A 13,901-nucleotide genomic window follows, 5' to 3' on the forward strand; every position below is an offset into this window, starting at 1 on the left:
CGTTTTATAAGATTTCAGTACCTCTCAGAACGAAGCCAAAGCTGTTTCCCTCTTTCTCCAAGCACACTTCGATGGTTTTGGAGATGACGCTGCAGGGATTGCTGGGAGCTGAACACACACACAGAACAGCTTGAGTTACTGTCACAGAAGGATGAGATTCAGCCCCAGACGCTGAAATGTACATATGTTTATTTTCACAGCACCAGAAACACTAATGCCACAATACAACCATCCCGTACTGGCTAATAACGAAAGATTCTGCACTGTTGCATTATCAAGTACTGCGACATTGAATCATTGGTAACACTTCACAAAAAAGTTGTATTAGTTATTGTTGTAAATTGTATTAACTAACACGAATAATACACTTCTTATAGTATTTGTTCATCCCTTTTAATGTTAGTAAATGAAATTAAAGTTGTTCATTGTTAGTTAATTAATGCATTAACTAATGTTAACAAGAATGAATTTGGATTTTAATAATGCCTTAGTAAATGTTGAGCTATGATTAATGATTGCTGTATTATTAGTTCATGCTAGTAAATGCATTAACTAATGAATTAACTCATTATAAAGTGTGATTGAATAATTACTACATGTGTGTTCGATAAGGTTTAGTTAAAAAATATATTGTGACACTGTGTACTTAAAAGTTCAGTGTATGTTTTGGTAACACTTTAGTTCAGGTCACAATTCATGCTATTAACTACTGGCTTATTACTTGCCTATTATTAGGCAAGGCAAGGCAAGGCAAGTTTATTTATATAGCACATTTCATACACAATGGCAATTCAAAGTGCTTTACATAAACAAGAATAAAAGAAACAAGTAAAATAAAAATAAAAACAAATAATAAAAATGCGTAAAAACAAAACAAAACATAAAAACAGGTAAAATGTGATATGAAAGAATGAAGAAGAAGACAAAAACATGATAGTGCAATCTGTCGGACGCAGCACAGTGCTCATTCAGTAAAGGCACAGCTAAACAGATGTGTTTTCAGTCTTGATTTGAATGTGCCTAATGTTGGAGCACATCTGATCATTTCTGGAAGCTGATTCCAGCAGCGAGGGGCGTAGTGGCTAAAAGCCGATTCACCCTGCTTTGACTGAACTCTTGGAACTTCTAGTTTATATGATCCTAATGATCTGAGTGATCTGTTAGGTTTGTGTTTAGTGAGCATATCTGTAATGTATTGAGGTCCTAGGCCATTTAGTGATTTATAGATAAGTAGTAATACTTTAAAATCTATTCTGAATGTAACTGGCAGCCAGTGTAAAGACCTGAGGACAGGTGTGATGTGCTCTGATTTTCTGGTTCTGGTCAGTTCATATTAAGATATGAACTGTTCATTAGTAGTTATAATGTATGATCTTATTCTGCATCTCTGATCCTACCCAAAACCTAAACCCAACTTCTACCTTACTAACTATTAATAAACAACTAGTTAGTAGTTTAATAAGCAAGAAGTGTTAGTTAATGGTTTGTTATTACCGTGAATTAGGACTAAAGTGTTACCTACGTATTTTTAATTTCATTAATTTAGAAACAATGCATTACATTTAGCAAAAGTGACAAGATAAAATACCTGCTATATTACTGTTTATATTCAACAACAAAATTATAATAATAAAGTCACCACATTTTCACATTAAAGAGCAAACTGTTGGAATAAAAAGATAATGTTGATAATAAGATTGTTTGTTGAGCATCTAATCAGCATATTTTAGAGGGGTCGTGAACTACCTCGTTTTTTATTGTGTATTGTTCTCTGAGGTTCACTTGTTCTTGAGATTTTTTTACATTAAAAACATCATAATTTAGAGTAACTGATTACCATCTGTCCTGTTTTTAACCCTCGTCAGAACGTTCTGTTTAAATGGGCGTGGCAGTCAAAAGTAAATGCCTACTGCTCTGATTGGCTGAAATTTCTGCATATTAGCTGGACTGAAAAGTAAGTGAAGTAAAAATGTGCTTCAATCTACTGTGGAGCCGGGGTTTATCCACATGATTACATCATAGAGTTGAACATTCCAGAACCTGTTGTTTTATTAGACTGCCTTCAATATAAGCTGATTTTAGAGGAACCACAAAGTGTTGAGTTCTGAAACTTGCAAGATGTTTCTATAATACTATGAGCTCTGATATGTCAAAATATCAAGAAAATTTTGGTTTCTCAATTCATGACCTCTTTAATTTCTGAAAGATCATTTGACACTGAAAACAAGAGTAATGATACTGAAAAGTCTGCTTAATGTCACACAAAATAAACTTTTAATATATATATATATATATATATATATATATATATATATATATATATATATAGACATTATTTTTTATTAAATAATTAAAATGCATGTGTGTATTTGAGTCTGTACCGAATGGCGGCAGCTCATACTCGACCTCCAGCACCACACGCTCCCCGATGTTCTTTAACATGCTGATGATCTCATCGTGTCTGAGTTTGGACAGGTTTATCCCATTCACTGACTTGATGTAGTCGCCGACATTGAGCTGGTCACTCCTGCCACACAAACACACACATGGACAACAGTTTATACCACACCACTGTTTTTAATTTGACTGTCATTTTCAATATGTCAAGTGTCAACTCTTATGTTTGTCAGATATTCATATAACTTTAATTTATGTGAAGGTTTGTAATATTCTTGGCTTGATTAAGGCTTTAAATAGTTTAAATAAACTCAAATTCAACAACTTTTTTCCTTAATTTTTTTAAGCATGGTTTAATCATGTTGTGGCCACTTTTATAATTGGAATGTACATTCAATAATCATGGAAATAATGATTTTCAGCCAATGATAAACTAACTAGCATCAATGTTGTATTGTAATTCAAATACGATCAGCTAAATAGACTTAAGCATACATTTAGTTTTTTGAGCGTAAAGGCTGATTTATACTTCTGCGTCAAGCGCACGCACATGCTACGGCGCTGACTCATAGCCCTACACCGTGGCCGTCTGCGTTGCTGACGTGCACCTCTCAAAAAATGTAACTACACGTCGCAACGACGCGTAGCGCAAGCTCTGTGATTGGTCAGCTTGGTAGCGCTGATGAGTCTGGGCAGGACCGAAAGCTGCACGACAGGCGCGAGCCCAATGGAGCGATTGTTTACAAGTGTGGAGTCCCGCGAAGGAGCTCCTGATGGAAACTTTTGTTTTATGTTTACCTCATTGTTAAAGTTGTTGCACGTCCGCCGGTTCCTGCCTCAAAATGAGCGAGTTTGAGCCACTTGTACATCCCGGAAGTGTTCAGGAAAAGCAAAACAGAAGCGAAGAAACTCGACACAGAGGAACATTTACACCTCACTGCCAACTAGCGTTTTGGAAGTGTTAATGCAGACCAACAGAGACAGCGCGCAGAAGTATAAATGCACAGCTACTCACGTTGCATGCGCCGTTGGTTACGCCAGTCACTTGATGAAGAAGTATAAACCAGGCTTAAAGCGAAATGAAAGACCGTGCATATGCTAGCGCCATCAGTAGCAGCAGATTAGTGCAGAAACTCCATTAAAAACACTGGGGTAATATTTCAATATTTTAAAGACATAGTGGGGAAAAATGCAATTTAATGCAGTGCTTCTTGTCTGGTCTGACACCCACTTTATATCCTATATCAATCAATTTTTAAAGAAATCAGATCCTAAACGTGGGGATTTTTAAAAGCACAATCGATCACCAAAAACACTTGGGCTGGCTGACTGAAAATTGAAAGTCCTTGTGCTTACTTGGTAACTATATGGTAACTTATAAAAATGTACCAACAGCAATAACATTCAGCTTCTAAGATTATTACAAGCTTTACCAGTTCAATTCACAGATCTAAACCCAAAGCACAAGATTAATTCCACATAATACTGCTGTACTGATACTGCGACTGCGAAAATCCTCCACTACAGAAGTGTGTTGTTCAGCAGGTACCCGTGTTGTGTGAGAGTGTGTGATGTTAGCAAAACTGACTGGTCCTGTACTGCTGAAGAAGCTCATTTAAGCCGCTGCTGTCACCAACACTGGGATTTTGCCTGTAAGCACCGCATTAATTGAGGCAACGGCACACACACGCGCAACCACCACAATGATGTCATGCTAAAGTAGTTCATTTACACGCGAACACACAACCAACGGCAAAAGCAGAAACACCAAAACACATAACTTTGTAGATCTGCATAATTGTGCAGTGGAGTTAAACAGCATTAATATACAGTTTAAGTCAGAATTATTAGCCTCCTGTATAATTTCCCCCAATTTCTGTTTTAATGTAGAGATTTTTTCAACACATTTCTAAACATATTAGTTTTAATAACTCATTTCTAATAACCGATTTATTTCCTCTTTGCCATGATGACAGTACATAATATTTGACTAGATATTCTTCAAGACACTTCTATACAGCTTAAAGTGACATTTAAAGGCTTAACTAGGCTAATTAAGCAGTATTAGATCACCATCTCCACGTCAGATAAATAAGATCCAGTTCCAGATACCAGATCTTATCAGGAAATGTTAGTTTCTCCAAGTATCTGGACAACAAATCAGCAGAGTTTCCAATACTCAAACCTGCTAACAGTATTCAACTGAATAGGCCATTTTCACATAACGTCTAACCGTATACGGTTTCGCTCCACGCACTTCCGCCTACACCGAACTCCCCATAGAGAACTCACCCAGCTGTATATTCACTACAGATACGATTAGACTGTGACTACGGCAGTTTTCTGTTGTCTGCATTCAAGGTGAGACATCTGACATCTAAAAATAACTTGCAGATCCTCCAGATCTCCGCTTGAACCGAGAAAATTGGACTTTAAACAGTCTATTGCTTTGTGTTGCTGTCTTTACCGCAGATGAAGTTGGTATGTACTTGTCAAATAAAGATTTCAGATGTTTACATGTGTGCTGAACGTTATTTTAATGTCAATTTTCTTTTTTCTTTTTTTTTTGTGTACTGAAGAATAAATAAATAAAACTGGGTGTTGTACTGTTGTTTTTACAGTGGACAGCTGATTCCCAAACACATTCATATTATTCACATTCTACTGCTCAGTTCTCCGACATTTATTTCTACATATTTCATTCATGAACATAAATCATTTATGTCTATTTAATATTCATATTAAATGAAAAAGAAAACCAATGGTGTGTGTGACTCTTAATAATGAAACGAAATCATTATAAAAATTTACAGTTGCAGAAATAACTACGGCATTTTAATCCAGTATTATTCAATTATGAATTTATTTGTAACATTATTAGGTCCCACTTTATATTAAGTGTCCTTAACTACTATGTACTTGCATCAAAAAATAAATACAATGTACTTACTGTGTTTATAATGTATTTGAGAACACTTGGGGTGCTTTTGAGTTGGGATAGGGGTTTTAAAACTATTTAGCTTCACGCAAAGCAGCAGTTGTTGTTACAAATGGGTTATATCTTCACAGAAGTGTTGTTCAGCCACTAAAATCTTCCGGTGAAAGATTGATCAGACTATTTTCAGTTTCATTAGGGACCTTTTACAGCATCTATAATGTAGATTTTAATTAGTTTAACAACAAACAAAAGTAAATACCGCTACTTCTGCCTAGTCTCTCCCTATTTTGTTTAAGATGCAACTTTAAATATTCGCTCTGAAACAGCATGTCAGTTTGGCTTAGTAATGAGTGTAATTCCTGCACGTCGCCGGACAAGCACTAGTAGCTTTTAACACATGAGAGAAGGTTCTTTTGCTGTCATCTTTAAAAGGCCATGAAACCCCCTCGTTTCAGCAGGGTGTTTTCACACCTCTACCTTGGAAAAAGTCAGAAAAGTGGGCGTGTCCAGCTCTGTTTAGGGGGGAGTGTCGGAGGAACTAAAGTGGGATGGTGTGGGAGTGTCTATTTAGGCACGCGCAGGTTTCAGAGTCAAAACACATACCCACACCCACACAGGGGACAAAGTGACTGTGTTTACATGGACATCTGTAGTCGAATTATTTGGCAAATTATTAAATGGTGGACTTTAACTGCAGTTTGGCTCTTTCATTCAGGGAATTCATTCATGCCCCTCGCGACAAACAAGATATTTGATTCGAGGAACTGCTGTAAGCGTGTATTTTTTATGCAATGTTTGATACCACACGGCGAATGAGAGAAAAATCCCTCCGTATTTCCCGGAAACTCAGATGCACACGGCAGGTAGTGTCAGAAAGCCGCGTGTGTTATTCCGGTCACTAAATGCGGTGAAAACCCTACACGAGGTTAAAGTTTGGTTGTGGTGCTAACATGTTTACACTCGGTGCAATTGTTAGTTCGATACGAACAAACTGAATAAACAAAGAGCACTGGACGCTCACTTACCAAATCTGTAGAGACAGGACAATCACCAGCAACTAGAGCCGCGTCTTTATTAAGAGAAGACTACAAGTGAAACCGGATCTCAGCATTTGCAGATGAGAACAGTTCTCAGGTAAACAATGTTCCTCCAAGTTAGACACGTAAGTTATTGTTGTCGAGCGTCGCGTACACTGTTAATCCACATGTGACTCCAGCTGAGCTCTCACAGAGAGAAAATGAAAACAAAGCTTAACGGCAGCAAACTATAAAAGCAACACTTCACGCTTGTTTTGCCAACACAACGTGGCGTCTCTGTCGTCTAAACACTGTGACAGTAATGAATATTAATGAAGTTGCACAATAGAGCGCGCTGACTGGTTTAAACCAAGCCTTACTCATGCATTAATGCAGCACACTCTGAGACGTAATAAGACACACTCTGGTACAGACGTCCAGTCTGCACGCTGGAATACACGCTATTATGTCATGACCGTGACGCAGCTTCAAAATTTCGTTTCAAACCGGAAATACGAATTTGCTTGAAATAACACAAAAACAACCAATAGTGAAATATAGGTGTCCTAATAGTGTTTTTAGCAGTGTGGGACACGTATACGACTGTCAACAGCTCAAAAAATGTGTTTTGGTGTTTCGTGACCCTTTAAGGTGCGCATGCTCCTGTTTCAGGAGGCGTGGCTCTGGACAGCAGGGAAGAGACTGTGATTCAGAGATTTATGCTAAGCTGTTAGCATTGTGGAAGATCACCTACAGCACCTTTAAGTTGTAAATATAAATAGAAAATAGACAGTTCCTCATATCATGTTTTGATTTTATTGTTAAGAAAGTGAAACAATCTAGCCAGGGTGATGCGACTACGGTTATAAAGTACACTGTCGCCTTTGAAGATTTACCCAATGTGTCATTGGGAGTTTGTTTTCCATATCAAACTTGTCTGAACTTAAAAAGAAAGGAGGCAAGACTGAACTCTGTGCACTTAATATTGAGAAAAAGCCCCAATCAGATAAAATCGGACGAAAGAGGAGCGAATGTCTGTAGCTACTCCTCCGTTTTCAGATGTCTCCGTTTTCCCACATCTACACCGAGCAGCAGCTTTTTAAACGAAAACGGCCTCTTCAGCGTTTCCAAAACACTTCTTTTTTGGGCCTCGAAAACTCAGGCGTAATGTGGACGGATGGTGTAACCGTAGCAAAACTTATGAATTTTAAATCTAAAATGCGTTAGTGTAAACAGGGCCTTAGGAAAGGCAAAGCTAAACAGACGTGTTCACAAATGAAGATATTTTGAAGAATGTTGGAAAACCCATAGACTTCCATAGTCTTTTTTTGTTCATAATATGGATGTCAATAGCCCCTTTCACACAGTGATACTGGTAAATTTCTGGAAAATTTCCGGAACGACTTTAACGGTATATTCAAAAAAGCACTGTTCACACAGGCGAGGACGTTACGGAAATTTTCCGGAAAAGAGCATTCACACATCCATTCCAAAATACCGGTAAATTCTGACATCATTCAACACAAATGAGCTTTAAACGGCTGCGCTTGTATTTGTAAACATTTGACTAAATTACAAACTCTGTGGATGATCAATATTGTGAACAACTTTCGCAGGATTACTTTCGTAGTCGAGATGTTCATAATATGTGCGTGTGCAGGCGCTCACAGGCCGTTTCACAGGCACACGCAAAGCTTGAAGGTAAACAAACAACGGCTTATCATAAGCATCTCATCGATGATTATTGACACAGTTGGCATAAAGAAGAACATATAAACGTGATCTGACTAACTTCTAGCAGCTAAATGTGTCTGGAAAAATATTCAAAGGTTTTTATTCTCACAAACAGCGCGGACATAAATGCGTCTGACAGTTGTGATTGGCTAAAGCAGACGTCTCACGTCAGCACGTTCTAGACGTGCACGCGCTTATTACGGTAATCTTCCTTCTGCATTCACACAGCGCAGCATTCCGGCAAATTGCCGGTAATGTTACAACTTCTCTTTCCGGAAAATAGCCAGAACGAATTTACCGGTATTTTCAAAAAGGACCTGTTCACACATACAACCTTTCCGGAAAATTGCCGGCAATTTTCCGGAAAGGTCTGTATGTGTGAAAGGGGCTAATGACAGCTCTTTTCCAACATTCTCCAGAATATTTATTTGTTCAACAGAAGAAAGAAATCTCAAAAAGGTTTAAAAGCACATGAGGGTCAATAAATGGTAAGCAAATTAAAATTTTTGAGCAAACTATCCCTTTAAGAGCTGCTTAATGAATGCTTCTGTAGCATCCCTGCAAAAAAAGCTCTTTATTTGCAAGTGTGGCACGAGCAGCAAATCACCTGGCTACAAGCAAACATTTGCAGCTCTGCATTCAGTAATATGCACATCAATCCTGCGACTGCCTACAGGTCAGAGCGGCCATTCAACTATAATCTTTCTAGTGTGTGTGTGTGTGTGTGTGTGTGTGTGTGTGTGTGTGTGTGTGTGTGTGTGTGTGTGTGTGTGTGTGTGACAGAGGAGCGCGGTCACGTTAGGACTGCATCAGCCTGGCACACTAGAGGCTGATGTGATGGAGCAGCCCACTTCCCGGGGGACACACACACACATATGCACGCGCACACACACATGGAGCAGTGCAGATCCTGAGGTTAAAGAGCTGTGAGTAAACATGTGGCACCACACACACACACTAGTCTTATTTTAGCAATGCTGAGATACTATTACAGTTTTACAAATATTTGAAACTAATTTTACATTTATTATTTTAATTTTATGAAGGCGGCATGGTGGCTCAGTAGGTAGCACTGTCGCCTCACAATAAGAAGGCTGCTGGTTCAAGTCCCAGCTAGGCCAGTTGGCATTTCAGTGTGGAGTTTGCATGTTCTCCCTGTGTTGGCGTGGGTTTTCTCCGGGTGCTGCGGTTTCCCCCACACTCCAAAGACATGCGCTATGGGTGAATTGAATATGCTAAATTGACCCTAAATCACACCCAAAAAAATGCCACACACCAATCGTGGCTTAGCAACCGTAGCTATGTGCAGGAGTGAAGCTTTCGACGGAGGGAAACAAGCCAAAGCACTGTGCATATGGATTGTGCAAATCTGACTCCCGGTATCCTTAAAGTTTGGACAGGGTGGTGGAATTCTTTCCCTTATCAAAACCAAAAACCCAAGAAGAGAAATGCCAGAGTGGATCAAGCTGTGTAAGAGGCCCTAAAGCAGCAGTGTTAAATTGGTTTTGTTTCGATATTCCTGACACAGTCATAGACGGTAATAACTCACACACATCTTACCGTGAAAACTTCTAAACTGTGTTTCCCACAAAAATACAAAGCAGGTAATGTTCACAGTAATTCAAAAGCAGTAATTCACTGTTGTCTTTTTCTTTTTTTCGCTCTATTATGAGCACTGCTCCGTTTAAGCCCTCGCCATAGTAGTCATACTAATAGCGATTATATTTCCATCTGTTTCAAGCTACAAGTATTTGAAATTATTAATTGCCGGAGCTAACGGGAGTGTTGGCAGGTATGATCTTTTTTTTTTTTTTAGTATTTTATTTAAAGCTTTTCACATTTTAAAGAACAAACCCCAAATCCCTCCCATGCCAGCAAATAATAATAAAGAAACATATTTGAAATGTAGATACATATGCACATGTACATCCACAACTGTACAGATACCTAATCATATTCCTCTATGAAAAATCTATACCTGCACATATCCACAAGTTCAGTCGAATATCTGCATATGTCCATGACATACAGAGCATATATACATATGAGTACAAATCAATACAGATAACAAGAGAAAGGAAAAGAAAAAAATGATAAAATAAGGAAAAGAGATAAATAAAAATAATAATAATAATAAATAAAAAAATTAAAAATAAAATTGGATAATTGAAAACCTATACATACCTAATTATTGAGAATTAGTATTTTGTTCACATTGCTATGATTCAGAATCTTCCATACCAATCAGTTTTCATTGATCAGTCGGTAGACATTCAAAAAAGGGCTTCCAAATTTTTGAAAATTTCTTTGGTTTACCTGCAATCTCATATCTAATCTTTTCCATGTGTAGTACATTACAAAACTCTGTGAGCCATGTCTCAAATTTAGGGCAGGTATGATCTTAATCAATTTTCTATTCTGATCTCAAGCCTAGCAAATGACTAAGTAAGCATCTATCAGAGGCTTACAAACTATTTTACAGTATTTTAAAAATACATAAATACAAGACACTAAACTATTTTGATACAAAATATTAACCCATTTCCATCAACCTCATCAAATACAAATGACAAAATACTATTTTGTATTTGAAATACATGTATCATAAATACTGCCCATACTTACACTATGAGTGTGTGTATTAGGGTAGTCACGATACCATAAATTTAGGCCACAATACTATACCAGCTGTTGTAAACTTCTAAGAGCCCAAAAACCAGGGAGAATCTTTCGGTTGTCTTCAAAGCAGAATCCTTTTTAATAAGAGGAACTCAGCGTGGCTGTGGCATCATCGAAAGCAAACTCTCAACTCCACAGCAAACATAATACATTTTATACATGTTACAGCATGTAGGTGGGGTCAGTCATGGTGGGGACAGTCAAACAAAGCATGCAAATGAAGTCTGGTTGTCTGCAGCTTGTTCATGCCTTCTCCAGGTCTGATCTCATCAATATATAAGTACATCATTACAACAATGTGCAAATGATGTTCTGGAGACAGGGAATACAATAGATACAGCCATGCTGTGAAACCGAATAATTGCATCACTTTGGCTTAGCCTGTAGTCAGCAAGGCAAAGGTTAAATGTCCCTCCTAGCTGGCATGTCAATGAAATGATATAATTAAAAACCAAAGAATATAACTTTTCAGTTATACATATATTATTGTTCATTTGGAATTAGATGATGGAAATTTATATTTCCACACAGCTGAAGCATCACAATACCAAGTAGTATCGATACTGTGTTAATTCAAATCTCAAATCTACAAAGCAAATTGTTCCAAATCCTATATTTCATTTGTTACAATACTTAAATTTAATTCATAATTCCCTTATTACTGAAAACCTACATGTACTTATTTGTACAGATATTCGGTTTTATTAATGAATACTGTTCTGTTCCACATGCAACATTAACTATTAGAACCGTTAATGACGATACTACTGTTTACAAACTATAGAGGCACCGCCAGTATTTTGGAACCATAGTATCGCGGTGCAACCTTAGTGTGTATGTGTGAGAGAAAAAGAGAGAGAGAGGTATGAGGATACATATATACAGTCTGTAGAAGTTTAGTGAGTGATACAACTCACATAACCTATTTCAAACAGAATTTGAATGCACGTTGCAATAATTTCACATGGCAAAGATCACACACCAGATGAAAAGGATGTATTAACAACTCTGGGCTTTGCACAGTGGGCGAGCACATTGTATTCACGAATAAACATGTATACCAATTCACATGTTTTTTAATGTAAAACAATGCAGATGGGACTCTGTGGCACAGTTGGATAATATATGTGTCCCAACTGTGCAAAATATGCAGGAAATCTAAAATAATATAAAAAAAAATGCAAACTCCACTAAATTTGCCATCATTTTCTTGGTTTTGCGTTAAATGGGCTCTATGCAGATCTAGTGTTTTTCAGCCAGAGGTAAACTTTCGGTGAAAGGTTTATGGGACTATTCTCAATTTTATAAGGTTCCTTTTACAGCATCGATGTTATGATGTAGTTAGAATACAATTAATTAAATAAACTTAAGCATTCATTTAGTTGTTCAAGCGTAAAACAAGATAAAAGGCCGTGTAAACACTAGTACCGTCAGTAGTAGAGCTGAAGATCTTTGCCTGAACCCGAAGAGACCAGACGCCAACATTTTAGTTGGGGTCGGGCCGGGCTTGGGCTTGTGCAGTAAATGAACAAACATGTGATGCATTTTGATTATCGTGAGAAAGTAATCAAACGGTTTGTTACAACATTAGTAATCCCTGCAAAGGTGAAACAAATGATGACGGAGAAGTCAAAAAGAGCGAACTTTGACTGCAGTCAGGCTATTCGCAAGTTCAAAAAGAAAGGTCATTCTAGTTCCCAATGTATTCTAGCGGTCGCTCATACACTGCGCATTACAGTAGATCGCTTTACAGCAATGTACCGCAAGCTGACAGGGAAGATGACAAGGTCACTCGCTACATTGAAACTGTTGTCATGGAAAATGAAATGAGTGTTCTTGGTTGGTGGAAGATGAACAAACAATCCTACCCAAAACATGCTGAATTAGCCAAAACAGTATGTATCCCGGCCAATAGCAACAGCAGTAAAAGGGTGTTCAGTGCTGCTCAGTGAGCGCAGGACTGTGCTAAAGCCATCTTCAGTGGATTCAATGATGTTCCTCCACAAAAACATGAAGCCTAGCCTTGGTGAGTAAAGGATTTTCGGTCACACTTTACAATAAGGTTCATTAGTTAATGTTATTTAATGCATTTACTAACATGAACAAACAATGAACAATACATTTACTACTGTATTTGTTCATGTTAGTAAATGTTAGTTAATGAAAATACAGTAGTTCATTGTTAGTTCATGTTAACTCATGGTGAGTTATCTAATGTTAACAAGCATGGACTTGAATGTTAATAATGCATTAGTAAATGTTCAATTATGATTAATAAATGCTGTACATGTGTTGTTCATGATCAGTTCATGTTAGTAAATGCATTAACTAATGAACCTTATTGTAAAGTGTTACTGGATTTTCAAACATAACTAAATTACAACTAAATATTAAACCATAAAACCATAATGTAGACAGAGTAGGCCTATATATGCTAATGTTGGCATTATTATTTTAATATTTAGCTTCACCGTCGCCTTAATGCCAGATTCTGAAGAGAAGTGGCGAAACAACCACAGAGCCTTTATCTTAATTTAGTTATTGCCAAATACCCATCATAATTTTGAATTTATTTTAATTTAATTGGTTAAGAAAGACTTATTTTTATTGGTGTGTTGGTCAATTTAAAGGCTAAGTGTATGTACCTAGGCCTATTTAGAGTGCTGAGATGTTACTATGTTACAGAGGACTTGTTTTATTTCTCTGTTCCAACTTCCAAGTGGCCTAAAACACATATCAATTGAATAATGTCGGGCTGTAAACGGGTTCTGGCTTTTAAAAAGCTGTCAATCAAAATGTAGTTGTCGGGCTCGGGCCCTATCAGGCCTAACTTTTATAGCCCGATTACAGCTCTAGTCAGTAGTAGCAGGTTAGCGCAGAAACTCCAGTGGAAAACTTGGGTAATATTTCTATGTTTTAAAGACATGACACAAAAAAATTAATGCTGTGCTTCTTGTTCGGTCTGACACCCACTTTATATCGAATAACAATCAGGCAGTGAAGATCACTGATTTTTAAAGAAATCAGATCTTAAACATGGCGATTTCACAAGAAAATTGTCTGACTAAAAATTTTAAATCTGTGTGTATACACCACATTCAGAGACCATGGAATTGTGAAATCCTGGAGGGTCTGAC

General features: G+C 37.4%; 1 protein-coding gene across 12 annotated transcripts in view; it reads right to left on the bottom strand.

The window, feature by feature from the left end:
- Nucleotides 1–13,901, bottom strand: part of grip2a (glutamate receptor interacting protein 2a) — a 113,369-nt gene that overhangs the window by 72,549 nt on the left and 26,919 nt on the right. For all 12 annotated transcript variants that reach the window (XR_015497231.1, XR_015497232.1, XR_015497227.1 and 9 more), the window contains 2 exon segments: nt 2,382–2,527; nt 22–108 (listed from right to left, as the gene is read on the bottom strand). Coding sequence is in view for 3 of the 12 variants with exons in the window: in NM_001430888.1 (NP_001417817.1) it covers nt 22–108; nt 2,382–2,527 (233 nt within the window). In the remaining 9 variants the exon portion in view is untranslated.

Source organism: Danio rerio, chromosome 8 (assembly GCF_052040795.2).
Source record: "Danio rerio strain M-AB ecotype USA chromosome 8, GRCz13ab, whole genome shotgun sequence".
Taxonomy (NCBI): Eukaryota; Metazoa; Chordata; class Actinopteri; order Cypriniformes; family Danionidae; genus Danio; species Danio rerio.